Source organism: Alligator mississippiensis, chromosome 6 (assembly GCF_030867095.1).
Source record: "Alligator mississippiensis isolate rAllMis1 chromosome 6, rAllMis1, whole genome shotgun sequence".
In the NCBI taxonomy this organism is placed as follows: domain Eukaryota; kingdom Metazoa; phylum Chordata; order Crocodylia; family Alligatoridae; genus Alligator; species Alligator mississippiensis.
Window position 1 is genome coordinate 5,235,115 of NC_081829.1, and position 23,516 is coordinate 5,258,630.

A 23,516-nucleotide genomic window follows, 5' to 3' on the forward strand; every position below is an offset into this window, starting at 1 on the left:
GTCTCAGCAGATGCAATACCTTTGCCCAGAGGATTTGGGCACCAGAGGAGAGGCAAACATGGTTGGAGGAGGGGATAAAGCCATTTTATGCCTGGCAGCCCAGGCTGGGCTCCTTGACATGATGCAGCCTCTGCTCCTGTCATAGCTCTGCTCAGATCTGCCTTTTGTTGGGCAGACATGGCTGCTCCATTTGGTGTGGTTGGGGGCTGTGCCAGCCCACGCCGGAGGAAAATCCTCCCAAGCCCCTCTGACAGGTTGCTAGGATGTTTCCTCCCGCCCACAAAATGAGGGCTGAGCCCCTGAATAAGGATTCCAGCATTAGAAAAACATCGTGAGATCATCACACGAGGCAAAGGCGCTCGGAAAGGAAGGCGTGGGATGCCAGCTTGGAATCGCATTCGCTGCCTACATCTGTTCCGAAACGCTGAAGTTTGCCCAGCTCTGACGGGATGCTGAGAGGCCGCGCTCGCATGCAGCGAATGACCTCTGAAATCTTGTTCCAGGAAGAGTGATGCTGGATCTGATGCTGCAGCAGCCCCACGTTGGCAGAGGGAGACGGAGGGCCAGGTTGGAGGGCCCAGATCCCTTATAGGTGTGATTGGCAAAGCTGTCAGTCATGGAGCTTGCTGCCTAGACTCAACACCACACCCCAAAACCCACTGGGACCTCCTCGGTGCTTTTGGCCCTGTTTTAAGGGGCCAAAACAGATCCCTGGGGAACACGCCCAAAGCAGAAGTAATGCAGAGCCAATAGACACAGTCCTATATGCAAGTATCCATGCTGAGGGCTGGCTTGGAAGTGATCCTCAGTACAGCACAGAAACTGGCCCTTAAGGGCTGGATGTGCAGAGCTCCTTAGGGCTGCCATCTCTTTTCCTCTGCAAAGCCAACCAAAATGCTGTAAAGAGGGGCATCGGGGAAAGAAGAGGGGACAAGGCCTCTGGGTCTTAGCCTGGGACAGAGGGAAAAAGCTCAGAAGCTGCTGTTGGGAAAAAGGAGCAGCAGTAGCTGGGAACTGCTGCCTGATCCTGCTTGCATTTGTCGCACAGAGCTCAGCTGAGTCTAGATGCTGGGAAACCCACCCCAGCTGCTGCCCAGCTGCTCCTATGGCTGCAGCCCCAGAGAGCAGGCGGCAGCCCCCCGATTTTGCAGGCTGGGCTCTCGGTCCAGATGAGCTAGCCTGGAATGCAGGGCGGCTCCCAGTCCCGGCGCGAACCCCTGCCACCTGCTTCAACGCAAACCCGGCAGGGCCAGATGGAGCATTACAGCAGCAGGAGAGATGCAGGTTCTGCCTGATAAGGCTCTGCAGAGACATGAGCCCAGACAGCCGCAGCTCTGGGGAGGAAGTGGCACCTGGGTCTGAGGAGGGCATGTGAGTCACTCCACTCCGCTGCTTTTGCAGGGTCCTGAAGGGTCAGACCTGCAGGAGCAATAGCAGCTGCTGCCTGGGGTGCTTCATCCAAGACAGAGATCAGGCCAAGGTGCGACAGCCTCCCAGGAGAGACAAGCGTCCCGGGAGGCCAGGGGTACGCGAGGGGAGCTGGCTCTCAGCTCTTTTCTGCTCCCCGCAGCCACGGGCTGCAGTGATGTAAAGACAATCTCAAGTCTTTCTCCCAGCCCCACAGATGAGCACAAAGGCTCTCTGCAGTCACTCCCTCCACTGCCACGAGCTCGGGGCTCCTCCTCGTGGCAGCTCAGGAACACTTCTGAAGTTTGGTCCTTGTCTTTCCAGGTCTGTTTTTCCTCCTCCTCGTGCCCATCAACCCCCCCGCACCCGTGATGGGCTATGAGGGTGACCCCCTGCCCAGGACTCCACTGGCAGGCAAGAGCAAGCATGTTGGAAGCAGCTGGGCACAGGATAAAGGATCTTGGACCCTGCATGCCTGAGTTTCCAAAGAGACTGGGTTTTGCAGCTCCCAGTGCCCTCAGGGGATTTGCTTTTATCCCCTCCGCCGCTGCAGCTCCAGCTTTTGAATAGCTGTGCATCTGCCTCTGCTGCAGGGCAGGCCGTGGGGCAGGGGGGGCAGGGGGTGTGCTCAGCCATGCTCTTCCTTGGAAGCCCCTTCCTCCTCATTCTGCCCTTGGCTTCAAGGCCTGAAACAGTGCCACGTGCATTCAGGGCCAGCATGGGCCCTATCCTGCCCTTCAAAGACAAGCCATGGGGCTGGATCTAGCTCAGCTCAGGGTCACTTAAGAGCGTCTTGCTACAGGGAACCAAGTTATACTGGTTTGGGGGATGCCAGACCCCGGCAGGGGGCTTTATAGGGCCCAGAGGCCAAATTCACCTCCCCAGGCCTGAGCAGCATGAAGTCCATTGCAAGGAACCAACAACAGAAAGAAGTCCAGCAGGATGGGGCCAGGGTGAGCAGAGACATGGACCATTTCCATATATCCTCACAGTGGCTCCCTGAAGAGCAGTGCGGACCCTGGACTGCCCTGCCTCCCTGAGCATGGGCTGCTGGGGTTTCAGCTCCTCTCTGGGGAGCACGTGGCTCCGGGGAGTCTGATCCCTGCCCCAGCCCCTGAAGACAGAGGAAGGAAGACTCAGGTTTGAGGTGAGGAAAGAACCCAGGGGAGGCCAGGTAGCTTACAGAGCTAGGGATGGACCCGTTCTTCCCTGTCCCATTCCCAGAGCAATAAGGGTGCAGTATGCAGCGAGCTGCACCTCACCCTGCATCTGCAAGTATAAAGCAGGCCGAGACCTGCAGCTGCCAGGGAGCCAGGGAGGCCACCGGGGTCTACTCTGGGGATGGGGCAGCACAGAGGGTCAAGGCAGGGGGTGACACAGGTGTGCTCAGTGCCCTGCCTCCCTGCCAGGTGACTCAGGGTGGTGCAAGCTGCTGCTCTGCGCTGCTAGGGAGGGCATGTCCTGCCCATGTAGGTGCAGGATCTCAACAGCCCCCAGCCAGCAGTGGCACAGGGCTGCACTTACACCACAGGGACAGCAGGGGGCAGCAAGTTCCCACCGCTGGCTCTGCAGCAGGGGCAGGTGACAAGGTGTCCCAGGCCTGATGGAGGCACCGGGTGTCAGAGGCCCAGGGACCCCGAAGGAAGGGCAGGGCAGAACCAGGACAGAGTTCCCCTCTATCTCACGAGGCCGAGGGAGCCCTCGTGTCAGCAGGCGACCTGCGGGCTGTTTGGAGACTCGGGATTCCTAAGCGAGCTCAGCCAGGACAATTTCATTCCCCTGCCTCAGTTTCCCTTTCTGTGCAATGGGGATGCTGCTGCTGCCACCCTTGCAGGTGGAGGGTGGGAAGATTCAGCCCCATCTATGAATGGACCTGCCACCCCTGGAGGGTGGTGTACAAGCACAAAGGGCTGCTGTCTCTAGGAGCTACAAGCTGCCCCAGTTACCAGGCCCTGGGCCCCTTTCCTGCCCCAGTGTCTCCCCTCTCCCCGACAGGCTGCACCTTTCAGCTGCATGCAAGGCATTCCCATTGCTCTTCCCAGGCTTAGGGGAACAGCCAGCAGGTCAGGGCACCAGCTCCAAGCCCACCGGGAGCGAGGGCTCAAGACGCTGGTACTGAGACGAGGCTCCGCCGTGCAGCTGGCTCCCAGCCCTTTCAGACCTACACGGGGGTGGTTGTGGGTGAGAAGTAACCAGCCACCCCACCCTTGTCTCTGTCCATCTCAGGGATGGAGGCACTGTGCCCCAGCTAGCAAGTGCCTCAGGCCTGTTCGGTAGGATCCCTCAGGCAGCCCTACCCACGAAAATCCCTCCTACGCCCTCAGAGCCACGAGAACACGGTAGCCAAGCCAGGCCCTTTGGATGCCTGACCCCATCTCCCCCTGGAACAGGCACCACTTGTCATCACCCAATGCAGTAAAATCACTGTCCTGCCTACAACAAGTCTTTTTCCCCACTGCGGCCCAGCCAGCCTTGGACCCAGCCAGGAGTGCCAGAGACCATAGCACCGACTGCCCAGCCATTCACATCCTCTCCCAGCTTCTGCAGCACTGGTGCTCTGTGCATGGTCTCCCCTGCTACCCTTGGAGCACAGTACTCTGGCAGGTGATGACGCCGTCGATGTGCTATTGACTGACCTTCACAATTATTACAGGAGGAGAGGATTTTGAGTCACAGGGAGGCTCCCTCCACACAGCAAGTACTGCATGCCTGCCTCTCCATCATGCCCAAAGAGCCCAGCTTTCCTTCCATTCGTGGCATGTGGACCAGGGGAAAACTTCCCTGCTGTCTGGAACTAAATCCAGAGACAAGTTCCACCCTCTGCTGATGCTTCTGATCACAACAGCTTTGACCCCGTCCTGCTGAGACCCCCAGGCTCTGCCTGCTTCCCAGGTCTCCCAGCCCACACATAAACCCTGTGCTTAGCTGAGCTCTTGCCCCTGCTCACTTGCTGCCAATCCAGCCTCCTCATAGCCACAGACAGAGCTAGACCCTTCCTGAGAAGTGTGTCCAACCCATTCTTACAGCCCCTGCACAATGGGGATTTCACAACTACCCTGGGTAGCATCTTTCAGGCCACGTACCACTCTCTGCCTGAGCAAGGACAGGGCACCAGCACCAAGCTGGAGCTCCTGACATGCTGAACCCAGCACTGTTCACTAGGACTTTTGTAACTGGGCCTGCAGCAGTGTTTGCACCTGAGCTCACCAGAGATAAGAGCTAGTCCTGCTGGAGCTAAAGGACTAAGCCCCTGCCAGCCAGGGGACTCACAGCCTTCTTACACGGCCCAACCATGAGACACAGCAAAGATAGTGGTTTTCAGGTGGGCTCATGCCTGCTCCCAGTTCTGCGCAGCAGGTTTTATAGGTAGGCCTGGGCCAAGGGGGCAGCAGCTGGGGCCCCAAGGCAGGAATCCTGGTCCTGCCTCATCTAACCTGGCACCTCCTGTGGGGTATTGCATCCCTCCCTATCCAGCTTTCGGACAGAAAAGCAGTGCTACGATCCCCATGTTAGCGACTGGGACTGAGGCACAGCAAGATCAAGTGACTTGCCCAAGCCCATTGCTCCAGCCTTCCTCATCCTGGGGTGGAAGGCCTGGTCTGTAGGGGTGTGGGGTGCTCAGACAGCTAACTGAGCTAGGGGACTGCAAGCAATAAACACGTGCAGGGATGTGAGCACTGCAGAGCTGCTGCTGCTTCCACAGTGCAGCGTGAGCAGAGGGAAGCCCCTGGGTAGAGGACAGGAAGGGGCAAAGCACAGGGGATTTAACTGACTGCACTGTGTAGCCAGGAAGGTGCAATCTTCACCCAGCAGCACATTTACTGCATGCCCAGCTGCTCTGCCTCCTCCCCACTCAAGACCATGGCACCTGCTGCCCCCCAGAACTTCCCTCCTAGTTAGGCTTCTTTCACAGGGCTCTGTTCCCTGGCAACACTGACTGCCCAGCCTGGTCTCAAACCCTCTGCCCCACCTGAAGCCATCACTGCTCAGCCTCCTTCCAAGAGCCCAAGCTGGGCTTGGTCCCCCAGCTGCAGCCTCTTTACCTGGTGGGCTTGATCCCTCTCAGTGATGCCAGGGGCACCTTGCTGATGACGTCAGTGGGACTGGGGTGGAGCTTGCTGTGCCCAGCCAGCACTGCTGAGGCCCCTGGCTGCTCCAGTATTTGCCACCTGGCTGCAGTGCAGAGGCACAAGCGCAGCTGGGAGCAGGCTTTGTCCCTCGGGGGTTGCTACTCATCCACCCAGCCTGCAGCTGAGTGTGGCCGGGACCCAAGTCTGCTGGTCTGAACCCAATGCCCCACCCATGGGGTCACCTGTCACCACTCCCAGCTGTCAGCTGAGCCTTGGCCTCATTAATGCCTCCTTGCCTCTGCCTACACCATCCCCTGGGCTTCACCTGGGCTCTCCTTCTCCAGCCTGCTGGCAGCTACACTCCTGTCAGGGAAGACTCAACTCCTCAGCTCCAATGATACGTTATTTCCTGGGCCTCTGCCTCCCTTAGCCATGGGGGCACAGCTCCTAGGTCCTGCACAGAGATGGAGGAATTAGCCAGGGCCACTCTGCCTACAGGACCATTCTGGGGCTCTCCCTGTGTCTGCTACTCTCAGCACTGGCCTCCTTTATTCTTACCCTGAGCCTGGCTGCTGTGAAGCCCATCATCCCCCAGCAGCCCTCCTGCAGGGCTGTGTGGAGTCGCCTGTTCCAAACCTGCATTGACCCTCCGAGTCTCCCCCTCCTAAAGCTAATCCCTGTCTGATCCTACGAGACAGCCTGGGGCTGAAGGAGCCAGGGGGAAGGCCAGGACAGCTGAGTGCCCACCAGGCACTGCCCCAGCCAGGAGGCCCCTGGCAGGTGCAGGGAAGGGGCAGCCGCCGTGCAGGGTGTCACTTTCCATTGGAAGCAACGGCAGCTGGGGCGTGTGGGGAGGGGGGCACCTAGCAGGATGGAGTCACCACAGGCGGTGGCCCTGGGACAGAGGAAATGTAGCTTATGGTACAGATCAGCTGCCCCACACTCGATACAGGGACCTGTCCCTGGGGGCAAGAAACGGAGACAGAGAGGCAGGCCGCCTCACTTCTCTGCTGGGTAGGCAGACATGCCATACCATCAGCGCGGTCACAGCCCAGACAGCAGGGAGGTGAGTCTGGGCAGGGAGCACTGGGGCTTCCTTTCTGTCTGGTCTCAGCCCTTTGCTTGCCCCCAGCTCTGCACAGCCGGCAAAGGAGATGACTGGAGGAGCCTGGACGAGCTATGGGGACCTCTGCCTCCAATCTGGTTCATCTCCCAGGTGCTGGTATGTCGGGGAGAAACGCTGGCCTCCACCTAAGTCTGGGTTAAATCCAGCGTAACTGCTGTGGCCATTAATAACAGGTGGCCAGCCCCTGCCTAGGGACATCATAAGCGCTCTAGCTTTTTCCCTTCCCTTTTCTCAAGGGGAGACAGACCCTCCTGGCAGCTCTTTTTCCAGCAGTTTTGGAGGGATGGAGGTGCCCACGGCAGCTGGTAGGCTGGGGCACAGCTCACTCATGCTCCACTAGTTGCAAGGCCTCGTGGTCAGACAGCCTGAGCTTTCCCAGGCCTGCAGTGGGGGGTGGGGGTGGCTACATATAGGCAGTGACGTATGGGGAGAGCTGTCCTCTGCCTGTCAGGGCTCTGTGGAGGTTCATTCCATTCCACGGCCACTTTGGAGCCGGTGCCTGGTAAGTGTCACTCACTAGCCACGGGCATGTGGATATAGGGAATGCACGCACACGCACACGCACACGGGGTGCCTGTGAGGGGTGTGTGCATGTAGGATATGTGGGTATAGGCCAGGTATGCCCAAAGGGGCACTGATGGATGTGTGTGTGCAGCATGGATGGGGTCTGCATGTGTGTGCACAAATGCATGCTGCAGGGGGGAGAACGGGGCTTGGTTTGTATGGAATGCTATATGTGTGCTAGTGTATATGGGCAAAGCATACATGTAGCTGTGTGATGGCAGAGTGCGCAGAGTGGGTGTGCATGGGCAGGGGGCATGTGCACAGCAGGTGCATATGGGCACAGGGCATGTGCACGTTGGGTGTGTGCTAGCAGCGCACTGGTGCACAGTGAGTGTCTACTGGGAGGACAAGTGTGCACAACGAATTGGCAGGGTGCATGTGCCAGGTGGGTGTGCACTGATGGCACATTTACAGGCAGTGAGGAGAGGCACATTTGCAGTGAGCAGAGGGCTACTGAGGGCCTTTTCTCTTCCCACGCTCTTGGCCTGGCATGTCCTGCAGAGTCTTAAGCATTAAGCGAGACTAGAGGGGAAAAGGCTGGAGCGTTTAATTCTCTTGGTGTCAGACGCCTGCTAATTACTTCTGCTTCTCCCTCCAATTACCATAAAACGGCTGCCAGGAGCAGTGTGAGAGCTGCCAGTTGTGTGTATCAGTCCTATTCACCCCACTTCACCGAGGAGGCAGCCTTCAGGTCTCGATTAATTCTGTCTCGTTGTACCATGAGATGGAGCAATCAGTCTCACGGCCACAGGCTGCTTCCTTGCCGGCTGGGGCGGCAGAGCCTGCTCGCTGTCTTTGGAGCATCTTCTCTTTCAGAGAGCTCCCAAGAATGAGTGGTCACCAATTCCCATCAGTCCATCCAGGCTCCTGGGAGTGCACATGTGTCTGGAGCTGCCTTGGGAAGTGTGTCTGGGTCGGTGTCCTCTTTTTGTGCCTGGGCCAGCCAACATCACAGATAAGACGTGTCACTGAACCTGCCTCCCTTTGGCCAACGTGGTGCCAGGTTGGGAGGGGTTCTTATTTGCTTTCTGCTGTGGAATTTAACCTTTGTGAAAAGGAGGCGCTAGCTGTGCTGGGCAGAGGCAGGGAGTGAGGCATAAATTCCTCCATGTAGTCTGTGAATACCCCTAAGTCCCATCCTGCAGCACCCGCTCAGATCCAGCTCTAGGCTTGCACCTGCAGCTTTCTAAGTGCCCTCCTTTGGTTCTTGGTCTGAGCAGGCACCTATCACTCCTCACTTGGTTTTGTGCCTCAGATAAACCTGCAAAAGGGTTTAGAAACAGGCTGTGGCACCCCTTGGTCTAATAGGGATTCAGATGTAGATCCTTGGAGGAGAAAGACAGGCTGCTACTAACTGCGGCTCCTGTCTGCACTACATTCATCTCCTTAATGTTTTGGGTGTGAGGCAGCCTAAGCCAAACAGGGAAAGACCGTAATTGTCTTCCAACTGGAACAGATTCCTTTCCACTGTCAAAATGAAGTGGTTTCAGCTTGCGCCTGAGCGGCTCCAAGCAGGTGCAGGGCAGCCCTGGCCCTGGCAGGAGAAAGAGGTGCAGAAAGTGACTCTGGGCTCAAGTTCTGCCACTGCCCATGTAGCAGAAAGAGCCATAAGGAAGGGCCGGGCCTGGTTCCCAGGGGTGCTGAGCACTGTCAGCACCTCTTAACATCAGACTCAGAGATGAGTCCCTTAGAGTTAAGTCTCCAGCCCCTGATGCCATCCCTGGGGCGGGGGAGAAGCGTCTAGTGCTTCAAGCACAGGACTGGAATTCCAGGGCTCTGTAATGCTGACTGCCTCTTTGCTCTTGGGTGTAGGCTGTGTCTTTACTCTTGGGCACGCTTGCCCACTTTCTGTACCTGTCAGTGAAAGGGCAATACTGTACTATTAACCCAGTGGAGGTCTTGCAAAGCCTTTTAAGACCTGAGGATGGGGGCTGATGTGGAAGAATCAGGATTTGCTCTTGGTCTCCCTTCCACACATGCTTGTACTCGCACTTGGCTCCTAAGGACACAGGCCCAGATCTGTCTGGGGCAGGAGAAACCCACCACACTCAGAGCCAGCCTTTTGGGAAAGGAATGTTTTTCCCAAGCCCAGGTGAAGAAGTACACAGAAGAAAGACAGAGTCTCCTGCTTGCTCCACTATTGGGGCGATGCCCTCAGTGCTCCCCCACCCACTGCTAAGCATTCAGCTCCCATTCAGTAATAAGGGATGAAGGAGTGGGGAGGCAGAGGAGGCAGTGACTGCAGCAAATTCATCCCTGACTTTATGCACCCATCTCTGTGCTGGGGTGATGCCAGGGATGAATTTGAGCCTCTCACTCAGAGGCTGGGACCCGCCAGCCCAGCAGGAAAGAAGTGCTTGGATGAGGCCTTTCAGCAGCCGAAGAACAGCTTTGGAGGAGGAGCATCCGCTAGCCAAGGGAGGCAGAGCAGTGACTCCAGCTCTGGCGGAGGCCCCAGCCCCAGCAGACGGGTGGGCGGGGGGGGAGGAATTCAGGGTGGGTACGAGCCTTCTGGTGACCCAGTCTCTCTGAAGGATGTGACAGCTAAGCTCCACCAGCCGCCCTGGCAGCTGTCCTGGCTGTCAGGCCTACCCGTCAGCTTCTCCAGCAAACTGCTGGGGCCACTCTGCAAGCTCCCAGCTGAGCCTCTCTGAAACACTGTATTGCCATGGGCTGGAAGCCTTCCCACTCTTTAAGGGGCAGATGAGTCTCCGCAAACATCCCCCTGCACCCTCTGCCTCTGGTAGGCCCACCATGGGAGCCTTGACGTGAAAGGTCCCATGTGGAGGCCCTCTGCGTTGACCTTATGCAGCCGGGCTCCAGGCAAGAGGGCCATAGGTGACCACCCAGGAGCAAATAGAGTCACTCCCCTCCCTGCAGAGGTTGGTTTATGCTCTGAGGCCACCCAACATATGTTCTTCTGGGCTGCTTGTGTGATACGGCTGGAATCTGGTCCGCTGAGCAACTGTTCTCCCAAATGACCTACAAGACCCACCCCGCTTCACCCCCCGCCATGCCCTCACTGCTAAGGAATCCCACCAGTGCAGCACATGCTTTCTTCAGACCCATTCTATGGGCCTTACCCTCACTGATGACTTCTCAGGGCCCCGGTTCAAGAAGTGTCCTGAGTACGTCTCTGCCTGCTGCAGATCACCTATGAGTCCAGGATGAAAACATGCTCAAACACCTGTCTGGATTGGGTCCTCAGGACCTGCTCCAGCTTCCTAAGGTCATAGCCCTACAACTCTGCAGGGGTTTGCAGGGTTCTGACTGACCCTGTGGCTGCAGTTAGCATCCATCCACGGCAAAAAATCTGGATTAGGAAGCAGAAGAAAGACACAGTTGGAGTTAAGGCCCTTCCCTGGATGATGTCATTAAAAGTTGTTATTGTTCCTCTTCCTAACAAATCGCCGTACCCCCTCCAAATGCCAGCAGAGGGTTGGCTTGCTGTCTCATGAGCACTCCAACTTGGACCAGGTCCTCACCCATTCCCGGCCCTATGCAATTCTGAGTTTTCCATGCCTCAACATACTAGACTGAGCCCCGTTTGCCCATTGCTACTGCAGCAGGGCACCTTCTAAGGGTGGCCGTGAAGCCCCCTGAGTCCCTCCAGCCCTCCCACTCTTTGGGCGATCACCCCTTCTCTCACCTGTCATGCCTTGATTTACACTGTTATTTACATAAAGGAGGTTGCCTCAGGGCTTCCCAACTTGATTTCATTCACATGACCACCGGATGTCTGCAGTCATCGTCATAAGGGCTAATTGTGTGGCTCCGATCCACCCCTACACCACACCCCAGGCCTCACAGGTGTTATCACTCCTTGATGTGCACCCCATCTCACTCAGCCCCTCTCTGGGCTCTGGACCCTCCCTGATCTCACACATGCAGCCCCTCTCTGGGCTCCAGACCCCTCACTGGGTCCTCAGGAATCTCCTTCACCCCTTAGTTGCTTTCCAAGCCTCCAGACTGCTGCTGGCTGTACTCTCTGTGTTGGCATTTAGGAGCTGCAGCCCTCCTGCTGAGACAATATTCCCTGAACAGCCTCCAGGATCTTACTGCTGGCTCCTCCCAGGGCTTGAGTTTATATATCTCAAGGCCAGCCCCTTTTCAAACCAGGTGAGGCTCTCATTAGCCCCCCCCTTGCCACCTCCTGGCTGCTTCGCAGGCTACTTCTCTTCAGGTGGCAGATGCCCTATGCACCCTGCCACAGTTACGTCAACACCAGGCTTCCAGCTGGCTTAGCTGTCATACAGATCCTTTGTCTGACAATCACATGAAACCGAATGATACATTTGCAATTAATACTGAATTTGTAATTGTGCCTGAAGAAAGGCAGTGCGTGGGCTCCCGAGCTGAACCTGTCAGAAGCACTGGAAATACATTGTGTTGCCTGACCAAAATCAGTTTTAAGTTTTAATTGTCAGTGCTAATTGAGAAGGTTTGGGTTGGGCTTTTAGTTGTTGCCATGACACATTGACATGGGAGGTAGCTAATGGTGTGCTTTGCAAGTCCTTCTGTGATAAAGCAGGGAGCTGGGTGGAGAACATGGAGTCAGCAAGGAGCATAACGGGTAAGGGCACTTTTTTCCTCTCCAGGCTCATGCCTTCATGAGAGAGGAACAAGAAGGTGCAAGACAATGAGGCTTACAGAAGTCTTTGTAGAATAATATTGAAGTGAGCATGTGTGGGGTGTGTATACGTGAATGCATGTCCTTGTGCATGCATGTGTACCTGTGCATGCACTGCTACCCCCTCTTGGATGGACTGCAAACTGCTCAGGTGTGTGTCACAGGCCTTGTATTGCTGACAGGCAGTGGAGATTCTCCTTTAGCTTATGAGGAAGGTGTCTGGCTCTTGAAGGGGGTGCAGAATGACAGCACTGACCTTCCTGTGTGGCTGTGGATTTCCTGGAATGCGTGTTGCAAGGTACCCTCCATGACCTGCCAACCCTGGTGCCCAGGGCTGGGGCCAAGATGGTGCAGGTAGAATACAAGGAGCAGGGAATTATGGGGGAAGATTTGCAATGAGCCGTCCACCCACTCAGAGGCTGCTTCTGCTGATGCGAGTAAGGGCCAAAACTCCTTCCAAGATCATTAGCACCCCAAGAGCAGCACAGCACCCAAGCCCTCCCCTGGTGCACCGTACACTCCCTCCCCCCCCTCTCCCATTCCCTCACACCTTCTGTCTGGAGTGCAGACACGTTAATCTGCTGCCAGCCCGGGAGATGAAAGGCAAGAGCTGTGAGCCATTTAATTGTAGAGCAATCAGCTCCGGTGCGGCTGCAAGGAGACAGACACCTCTGCCCGGCTGTGAATCAGATGGGAGAAGTGTAGAGGGAGCTAGGTTTCTTTTGCTGAGATGAAAGGCCCTTCTGGGTTAGGCTCATTCACAAACAGTTCATGTGTAGAGAGACTTGGTTCATGAAAAACCCAGATCTCCCAGGGAGGAGGGGCTGTGAAGGCTGTTTGCTGTGGAGATGCAGTGCTAAGCATGATTCACTCAGCACGTGTGAGCTAACACATGCTCAGGGCTTGGACTGGGCCTCTGGAGTGATTGCTTCAAACTGAGAAAAGATGGTTTTGTGACTAAGACATGAGTCTAGGACTCAGGAAGCTCGGGTTCATTCCCTGGCCCTGCCAGAGACATCCTGAGTCTCCAGGCCTCCATTCTGCAGCCCTGAAGAAAAACTAATAATGCTTCCTAGAGGCAGGGCCTTTGGAGCAGGACTGTCTCTGACTAAATGCATGGATGCTACCCAGGACAATGGGGTACTGATCAGCTGGGGCTTTCCAAATAATGAATACTGATGCGACATGGCAATGGGCAACACCCTGACTTCTGCCTTTCGCATCTTCCATGGCTCCGCCATTCCTGCTACATGTCTCACTTTCACTCTGAAAGGATGCACCACAAAGAAAGCAGCAAAAACATAAGCATGTCTTGCTTTCTTAGGGCCCAATTCTTCCCTCCGTTACTCCTGTGTGAATCCACTGAAATCACTAGTCAGGCTGTTGTAGCTAAGAAAAGTAACTAGCCCAACAAGTGACCTGGTAACCCCTAGTGGCTATACTGACAGCTAGCCAGGAGCTGGAGGGTTGTGTTTAGCTTGCCGAGATACTGCCATGAGCAATGCTCTCTAGACAAATAAAAGAACCGCTGATGGCCACTGCCGGGCTGGCTGGGCTGCAGAACCTGCACGTTCCAGCATGCAGTGCAGCCTGGCTGCTGGCTCAAGACAGAGCACTGCATGGTGGGACCTGTAGTCTCTGCAAGCTGCAACTCGGCAGTAAGATGGAGGCTGACTAGGGAGGCACTTTGTGTAACTCTGAGGGCTGCCCCATTTGCTGACACTTGCCCACCTGGACCTGAGGACACGGTTATGCTCTGGTGGCCTGAAGCCTGCAGGGAAGCGTGCCTATGAAACCCTCTCTCTGTGCCTGCCCTTTCCAGGATGCCCGCTGCTCCTGGCACTAAATCTCGTTTGTCAGGCTCGGCAGATGAGGCTGACAGAACCTGCAGGATTCATTTTTGTCAGCCTCCAAAGGCTGCTATGGGGCTGGCCATTCCTGCCAAGAGCTGGTCCTCCTCTTCACTGACAGACTGCTGACAGCCCATATCCAAGGCTGGAAAATTGCCTCTGCTCCCTTCAACTAGTTGCCATAACTCAGAAGGCTGCCAGCTTAATTAACCTAAATGCGCATCTAATTCTACGGGCTCATCTAATACTCATTACCTTGAATTTAGAGCCCAGCCACTTGCACTGGCTAAATTAATCCCTGATAATAAAATGTTGAGGCCACCAAGAATCAGTAGTTGCTAGGGCATTTTGTATCCAACTCCGAGGAGGCAGAGAATCCCACTGCAGCAGCCGGTGACCACAATGAGCCAGACTGGTGCATGGAGTTGGTGGAGTTTCCCCAGGGATTAGTTTGGTGCCGTGTATGAGGGATGCAGTGTTATCGCTAATAGATGCGGGTTTGTAGTACCCAAACGGAGAGCCAGGCCCCTCACAGGAGATACTGACCAAAGAGAGGCCTGATATTCTGGATAGATAAGACCGATGACCAAGAGGGGCAGAGAGTGGGGCGCAGAGACAGGGATTTCACCCACCAGGCCCGTGTCTAGACCTCGCCTTAATTCAGTCCAGTGCCCAGTCAAGGCACTCACGCTGCCCAAGACCAGGCCTGCTGTTAAGATCAGCATGGAGATGCCTGTGTGAGGGTGTGTCATGAGGATGGTGTTGGTAGACATTTGATGTACACCAGATCCACTAATTCTGTGCCTCACCAGCTCGTCAGCAGAGGAAAGCATCATCAAGGTTACAAGTTGCACCTCAGTTGGGATCTCAGCCCTGGGCCAGCTGAACCCTTGTGCCACCTGGCTGGCAGGGGAGGGTCCCCTGTGTGTGCAGTCCATAGCTCGCTGCCCACTTAGAGCCACGTCCTTAGGTGTCTACTGGGGGAAGCTTAAATTCACTGAGCAGAGTTTGCCGGAGCTTTGTTCCTGACAGAGCCGGGGGATTTTGCCAGGGACTGCGGCGGCACAGGGAGAAGAGTTGTCATAAAGTTTTCACGAGCCCCAACAGCAGCCATTTCTGCCCCTGCCGCAAACCCCTTCCTGGGCTCAGCTCAGAGGAGGATTGGCATGGTGGTGGGGGAGGCTCAGCCCTTGACTGCTGCCCTCACCGCCAATCCAGATCGCACCAGCCCTCCTTAGAGAAGACGGGGGGACGAACGGGCACTGGCAGTTCCCCCCACCGCTGCCCCCAGCTGCTGTTCGCACAGCCCGAACCAGGGGTCCCCCAGCCCTGCTCGGCCAAGCGAGGCACAGTGGTTTAGGAGCCTCGCACCTGCTCGCGGGGGCAGCAGGCAGTCACCTGGGTAGGAAGTGGGCCAAGGCAGCAGGGTTAGCCCCCTGCTGACCTGGGACGCCCCTGGGGGGGTGCTGCATGTCGGACCACGCCTGGGGGGGCAGCAGCGAGAGCCCCCGGCCGCTCCTGCCTCCCCCGAGCCGGGCAGGGACGGGGGCGGGGGCTGCGGGGTGGGAGGAGGCTGCGGCCGTGCATGGAGCCGGCGGCGGCCGGGGCAGCACGTCCCCGCTCTGCAGCAGCGGCCGGGAGCCGCGCTCGAGCCCATGGCTCCCGCCTCCCCGCCGCCAAGCCCGAGCCCCCGCGCCCGGCCAGCGCCGCCCCCCGCCCGCCGAGCCCGAGCCCGAGCCCGAGCCCGAGCCGGAGCGCGAGCCGCCGCCGCCGCCGCCGCCGCAGCGCTCGGGAGCTGTCCGCGGTGCTGAGCCGGGGGTGCCGCAGGGGCCGCCGCCGACACAGCGCTTCCCATGTGCATGCAGTATGCGCCTGCCCTGGAGGATGGATCACTGCCTCATCTACATCAACGCCTCGCTGCTCTTCTGCTTCAGCTACGCCAGCCTCTTCCTGGTGGAAGCAGGTAAGCGGGGACCCTTGCATGAACCCCCCCACCACCACCCCTCACCCCGCAGCAGAGCCCGGCAGGGCCGCCGTCCCCTCCATCCCGATGGACCCTCCGGATGCCACCACCGGGCAGTGACTCGGTGGCCTTTGCTGGGGACTGGGAGAGGTCCAAGGCGCTGGAGTGGAACTTCATTGCTTTGAGCACAGAGTCCCGGCCTCCTGCGGGGGAGCTGGAAAGAGCCGGGAGCAGGGTCAGCGGGGAGCAGGGGGGTGAGATGGAGATGGGGCCGGGCAGCTCACGGTCTCGGGAGAAAAATGAAGCCGTGTCTGGAGTCCCCCACTCCCCGGTATGTGTGTCTGTGAGTGAGGGCAAGGGGGAGGCTGCGTGATCTGCTGCCAGCGCCGGAGAGCAGGGGCTGGATCTGTTTACATGGGAAATAGTTTTCCGTCATCGCTGGCTGTGACTTTGTTTTTGGCCGGTTCAAGGCAGGGGCTGGATTTTCAGAAGTGACTAGCGGTTTTGGAGGCTGGCTTGTGGCACCTTCCAGGGACCCGGTCTTGCTGGCTGGGAATCAGACCTCCTTAAGGTGTCTCGAGTCGGGTGCCCCAAGGCATCAGTCTCGGGAAGAGAAGGCTCGGAGAAGGCCGGTGTGGCATGAAAGCGGCAGCCGTGAGGGACAGTATAGTGTTGGAACCGTTCTTTGGGCACTTACTGGCAAGGACCTTGAAAAGGCAGACTCTCATCTCCCCTAATAAAGGTGCCTTCTCCTGTTCACAGTCTAAATGTTAACAGACAAAGTGAAGCCAGCTGCACCCTGCTCAGGTCACAGCAGTTGAACTACAGCAGTTCCCCCCACTCCTTTTTCCTCTATACACACCAGCTTGCACACGGAGCCTATGGGCTTCAGAGAGCAGACACCTATGTCGGAAGAGCATGTTGCCTACTAGCTGGGGTAATGGCCACAGTATAACTGGGTCCCTTTTTTCTGAGATGTTTCTAGTGGCCAGTTCCTTTGGGACATTGAGGGAGAAGCTTTCTGAAAGACAGAGGTCACCATATACTTAGCTCTAATTTTAAAACATACGTCCTCAGATACAGCCCCCTCTTCACACAGCTACCGCTCTTTTTACCCAAGAGACCAGCCTAGGGCTGTAAGTGCTCTGCAGGTTCTGACATGTGCTGCCCATGAAGCACACGGTTAAATTTGGAAAAGATCATTACAAGCCCAGACATAGTCAAAGGACACATGAAAGTCCGCCTTACTCATTCATTAGAGCACAGGTAAGATGGCTTTGAGATGTTGTTGAAACAGCTGCCTTGATTTGCAAATGCTGACTGCAAGAATATCTTGCATTTCAGAATACTGTACCCAACCAGTGGTGATGTCCAGGTCTGGGAAGTGGACCTTCCTATAACGGATCCAGCCTGGTTAGGGGATAATCCTTGTTCTATTTGCACAGGGGCAGAAGTGACCCCAAAAATGTGCTTTTAGCTTTGACACAATTGTCCCTGGTTGGTGTTCAAGTTCCAAAAGACACAGAAATCCTGGCATAGCCACTTCCTAAATTGGAGCCTGGAAGATGGGGCGATTCATTCAAACATTCCTAAATGAATGACAGGATGGGTAATGGGCACAGCACAATAAAGGCATTTGCAATTGTAATACCCTGCCTGATTTCTCACAAACTAGGACGATCTCTCCTTTTCCCATATCCTTGAGTCACCTCAGAATCAGCTCACTGGGAGGAAATAAGGGGTTTGATTCTGGCTCTAATTGGCTTTTGCGTCTTTGTTTTAACTGTGTGTTTTAGTCATTGTTTGTATCGAAGTGTCTGGGAGACGTTGGTGAGATGGGTAGATACATAAACATAGCAGCACTGTCTAATGGTTAGAGAGAACTGGCAGGCAGGATTCCTAGGTCCTGTCCCCAGCTCTGCTAGTGCCTCACTGTGTGACCTTGGGGAAGTCACTACTCCTCTGTGCCATCCTTTTATTTAGCTGACTCCTGTCACCATTGTGCCTGAGTGCTCTGCAAACACAGATGAGTTCTTTCTCGCGACTGCCTTGTTAGGTAGGGAAGCGCCATTACCCCCATTTTCCAGAAAGGAAACAGAAGAGTGCGGAGATGGCATGAGTTAGGCAAGGTCGCACAGGGAGTCAGCGACAGCGTGCAGAATCAAAGCCAGGTGTCCCAACCCCCAGTCCAATGCCTTCACCGTAAGATGGTTCTTCCTTGTAGCTTCTGCATCTCTATGAAATGAGGGTAATGGCACATCCCTGCTGTGCAGAAGGATTACGAGGATAAACTCATTAACGCAGCAAAGTGCTTTGAGATCCCCGCATAGAAGGTGCTGGAGAAGGGTCAGGCTTGTGTGTATTTACTAGTGGATTAGGCATGTTCTCAGTCAAGGGAGCCCTTGGGTTCCAACACTTGTCAGAAAGCACAACCCCGCTGAAAGCACGGGTGCTCCCCAGCAAAGAGGAAGAAGCACCTGTCTGCCTGATCCAGAGATCTTTTTGGGGTTGAGGCACTTATCAAAGTCTCAGCTCCTGTACGGGCCAGATCCTGTGGGAATAGGATTGTGGCAATGCCCTGGCAAGCCCCGGTGGTGCACATAGACATAGAAACACCTGCCCTTTGTGCCGATGTTCAGGCAGGGCATTTTCAAAGTAGGCTTGAGTCTGCACTGACTGTTTAAACCCTTCTTCCTTAGCAAAGGAGGCCTATTGCAAATGCTGCCTGCTCATTCAGTGTGAGTCTGGGGCTGAGCCCCTACCACGCATATAGTTGTGTGTTTTCTGTTTGGTTGCTGTGAGAGGAGCAATGCAGAGATGGCTGGGAAAGGAGGACAGTGCGGAAGGGAAAGGTGGTTGTGTAATAGCTTCTAACCTGTAATGCTGTTGGACGGCTCTTGGGTTCACACTGGCAATCACATTAGCAGAGCCCTCCAACTAATTTCTATGGATGTCTGCTCCGGGGGATCGCGGAGAAAACACTGAAGCCATTTGGTGGGTCTAAAATATGATTTAGCTGTATAATAGTGCTCGGCCTGGAGCCTGCATGGCCTGCTTTGCCTGGACTGTGAGTCCCTGAGCTGCTGTCGGCCCTCTCCCCGTCAGTCAGAGGTGGTGAAAGAGGGAAGTGAGCTGTGCAGAACATAGAGTCGCAGGGCTGCCATTATGGGCTGCTGGAGCAGCAGGGGGATGTATGCAAAGATAATGAAAGGCCTCAAAATAGGCCAAAGCCACTGCAAGCTCCGGGTGCAAATAGTTCTCCTGCAATCTGCTCCGCACAGCACATCCTGTCAGATTCATTCCTGGGAAGCAGAGGGGAAAGACTCAAACTTCCCGGGGGCATCAGGCAACCTGAAACAGAAATCCTGCAGAAATCAAGGGTGACATCTCCACTGACCTCACTGGGAGCTGCTCTGAGCTCCAGGTCCCCTAAATTCAAGGAGTTGGGCACTTCTACTTTTTACATGAACTCGCTGGTGCTGCCACATCCACTGGCAAGAGCAGGCCCCAAACATCTGGTGGGCTCCTGCTTCAAGGCAGTTCAATGCTGCCAGCTTTTCCTGGCTATCCTTAGTGCTCTTTAGCTATTCCTCATATTAGGCTTTTCTTATTCTCATGGTATCAGGCTTTGTGCTCAGCTATCCCTTTGCAGTCCAAGAGCAAAGGGGGGAAAAGAGATGAAACCGAAAGCATTGGTTATTATATGAGGTGCCAAGGACCATCAGTTGCACTGATGCCCATGAGGACTCTGGGGACTCAGTGTGTGGCAGGATTGGGCTCCTAATCAGAGACCGAAGTGAGAAGCCAAAGGAGGAATGCACTAGAAAGCAACAGCCGGCCTGACACATCATATTACAGATGGCAAACAACCCACCAGAGCCCGTTCCCACCTCCCTATGGCCTTAGAGCTTCCCAGTCAGTTGAGAGAGTCCATAAAGGCTTTACTGATTCCTGCATTTGGCAGAAATAAGATTTAATTGAAGTGTGGAGGTTTCTAACCTGTGTCAGCCTCTCAGGAGGGAACTCACCATACAAAACCGCCAAGGTTGCAGTAGCCTGGTCCAAATGCTACCTCCTTTGGAAAAGGGTCATGGGGAAAAAATGGAGACTCATTTCATAGAGGAAGAAGCTCACACACAGGTTAACCCTACTCTCTTCCATGCACATGCATGCACAAGACAGAGAATTCACCACTGCTACATATCGTCTTCAGGGGAGCTGCGTGCCCACCTCTACTGATGCTAAATTTGATCTGCTCTTTTAGTACTGTTAAATAAAAACCTCCTCATCCATAAAGTGCCCAGAGTCCCAAATAAAGTCTGACACAAGTACAATTCAGTTAAAAGCCTACATTCACTGGGAACTCAACTCCAATGTGCATAGTGAAGCCCAGAGTGGTTGATACAGAAACAAGCCTGGTTGGGACTACATTGAAAAGACCCTGAGAGAGTATCAGACACTGATGCCCAACAGCTGCAGAATAATCATTTACTGCTCTGTCCAGCTACATTTTTAAATGGGATGCACATAGCGCACAGATCAAACACAGCCCTAGTTAGATCAATACTGAGCGGGGTCCAGCAGAATCTAGTGAGGTTTCATAGTTTCATAGTTGTTAGGGGCTAGAAGGGACCTTATGGATCATCAGGTCCAGCCCCCCTGCACTTGGGAAGGATCAGATGGTGCTGTCTAGTAGACTGGTCATGGGACCAAGAGCCAGGAACTCACTGAGTTCTCCCCATGACTGACAGTCACCCACTGTGACCTTGGGCTGGTCATTTATCTGTGTCCTACTTTCCCAGTCTGTCAAGCCACAACCATAAATCGGACCTGTCTCAGGGAAGTGATGAAGGTTCATTGGCTAATGTCTGTCCCATGTCAGGAAGGAGTACAGGAACAGTGTTGTTGATAAGAAGCACTGAATTGTGACAGTATAAAAATAGGATGAAAAATCCCAGTGGCCTGGAAGAATGGGAGCCCCAGCTCTATTACTGGGAAAAGCCTAGAGACTAGAGGCTGAAAAAACCTAATGGGACCAGTCCAAACCTTTGGGGCTTGGGGCTGGAATATTCCCTGCAGTACATCTTCTAGCACTGTGTCCAGCTCGAGTTTAAGTTGCAGTTGATTAGGTTGGTTCACTTGGAGTAATATGGAATTAGCATCATTTAGTATTTGTATTGCAGGAGCAGCTACAAACCAGATTCATGCAAGAGGCCCCCTGTGTGCCATATCAGCATTTCTTGTCTACCCCAAAATACTACTGACATAAAAGTCTCTTTACTGGGCATGACAGGTGAACTGAGAAAATATTCCACAAAGAATCCTTAGGCTGGGACTTTCAGAGAGCCTGATAGATGGTCCTTTCCCAGTAAATTGAGCAAGAACTGTCTATCCTAATCCTCTAGGTGTCTTTGAACATCTCAGCTTTGTAGGACACAGGGTCTCCATCCACCTCTGCCTTCGGTGCTGCTGTTCAATCGTATCACAGAGCATCTGCTGTGCTCTCAGAGCGATTCCTGTCTTAAGTGCTAAGAACTGTGTTCTTCCATCACCTCTGCAAAGAAAACCAATTAGCTCCTCTGAGTAAAAGTAGCACAAAGGAGCAGATTGTTACTAGTGCTGCCCAAGTGCCAAACCAGAGTGATTTTCTTCACTGTTTCACATAATACTCTGCCCATCTCTGTTTCAATGCATTTTACAAACTCAATGGTTCAGCACAGCCCACCCTGAAGAGGAATGTTGCATTATCCCCGTTTCATGGATGGGAAAAACTGAGGCACTGAGCATTTTCAGAGGCACCCCTCACCCACATTTAGGCCTCGACTTCCCAAAGGACTTGGCATATAGTAAGCACTGACCTCTGTGGGAAAACACAGCTGTGACAGTCACAATGGTGTCTGCTGAGCATCTTGAAACATCCAACCTTTATTTAGATGGCTAGAGAGAAACTGAGCTTTTCTGAATAGCTGGACCCAGGTGCGAATCTCTGGCCCTGTGGGATGCATGGTGCTTAAACAGGCTGGGGTAGGAATAGCACCCAGAGCCTTTCATTCTGTAACTTGAACTGTGGGCTACAAGGCAACCCTCCCTCAAACACCATCATTTGCAGGTGATACAGTTCCTGGATGCTGAGGTATTCTCTGCAGTAACAGCTGGCTAGAGGATTTGCACAGGAAAGATAAAGGGTTCTCTGGAGAGGGAATAAGAGCAGATAGATTTTTTTTTTCCCTTCCTGGGTTAGGCAGCAGATGATTCTGGTCACATAAACGCACCCCATGTGCTTTGGACTTGCTGAATTCCAGGCTGTGAACAAATTAACTTCTTTTGCCAAATAATTTGTTAGCATTTCCCCCCCGGGAGCTTAGAGTTTGAATCATCTAATTGGAACAAAACCTGCAGTTTGATATGAAAATGGTTAATGGGGCTGGTACAGGATCTCCGAGCCAACAATCTGTATCCACATCAAACAGAGGGGAATCAAAGGGGAGCTGCTACAGCTTGGAGACAAGTGAGTCCAGAGCTGGCGTCCAGCTGGGAAAATGTGTGGGGAAACTAGCCCTGTGTTAGGCATTTAGAAGTGAGGTGTAAAGCTAATTAGAGACACACTGCTCCTTTCTCACCATGTAAATATAGGAGGGCAGAGGAGTCCCTTGGTCTATCAGGAAGGACCAGCAGTTTTATCACTATCAGCTTGTTCTGTCTCAATGTCTTTACTCTTGGGTGATAAACTAATTGTCCCCTGGTCTCTAGAAGAGCATCTGTCTCAGAGCATTTCTCTCATGGTACACAGATAAGGGGCGGGCTGCAAAGTGGGACATAAAAAGGGCGGTGACAGTGATCTGGCCCTGGGTTTACAGTCTTAAAACCCAACCCAAACCCTATCTCTGCCTCTCTCTAGGATTTAGCCAGCTTGAAGCCTATTAAACCAATGCTGGAGAAGGATGATCCTGGGTGCTGTGCTCATGATGACCTGGCAGTCGGTATTCCCATGTACTCCAAAGGGAGACTTGTGGGATTAAAGTCTGAGGGGCAGAGTCTTTCCTGTGGCTGAATGCTATCCAGTTGAGGAGATTGGGGCAAGGGTGACAGGGAAGCGGCTAGGCTGTACACCCATCCTGGTGTGACCTAGCACAGATGAGGGGTTGCTTCAGGGGGAGCCCAAGTTGGCCTGGTAGGAAGAGAACCCAGTTCCTTTGCAGTGTCTGTGTATCATAGAGAGTCTCAGTCCTCAGGGGGACTCTGACTTTCTGCCTTTGCATGTACCCTCCTTGCGCCATGCCAAGTTGGTGAGTAGGAGCCATGGGGTTTGCCCCATTACTGGAGCATTTTTATGACAGGGAAGCAGCCTAACTGACTCCTTGGAAGCACTGCAGAACCACCAGTGCGGCTTGCTTTTGACACCATCAACTCATAGCACACAGCCCCCATTTCCCCTGTGTGACTCAGAGCCTGAATGGCAGTGGTGGGTCCGGACTGCTTCCCACTCCCCTGCAGGCCTGGGTCATTAAATCACTCTGGAAGGCTGAAAGCTGCTTCAGTCCTTGCAAAATATGTTGTAAAGTCGACAAGCAATTAGACCCGTGGAAGAAAATCCTGCTGGCAGCGCAGAGAAAGGGATCTGAGAAGGAGCCAAACAAGCCCTTTCACATACACTTCCCTGTTTCAGAAAGAAAGGACCCCTGCAGCCCAAGAAAGCGGAGGGGGTGGGTTACAGCACCTCCAAGAGAACGTTGTTCAGGAGCTTAACAACAGGTCTTTGCCCTGCAGGTCATGTTCTTATGCCTCTTGCTTCCTCTGGAAAGGTCATGGCAGAGGGAACAAAAAGGCACTGTGATTTAATCCTGACATTTACTGCTTCTCCAGGGAAAGGCCATGTAGCTGGCTGGTACCGCCTGGGCCCAAGGAA

At 54.5% G+C, this 23,516-nt stretch overlaps 1 protein-coding gene across 1 annotated transcript in view; it reads left to right on the forward strand.

Annotated features, from left to right (window-relative positions):
- Positions 1–15,373: 15,373 nt before the first annotated feature.
- FNDC5 (fibronectin type III domain containing 5) overlaps positions 15,374–23,516 on the forward strand; it is a 28,395-nt gene continuing 20,252 nt past the window's right edge. Inside the window, exon 1 of the mRNA XM_019498849.2 lies at positions 15,374–15,610. Coding sequence (XP_019354394.1) covers positions 15,514–15,610 — 97 coding nt within the window. The 5' untranslated portion in view covers positions 15,374–15,513. The remainder of the gene's footprint in view (positions 15,611–23,516) is intronic.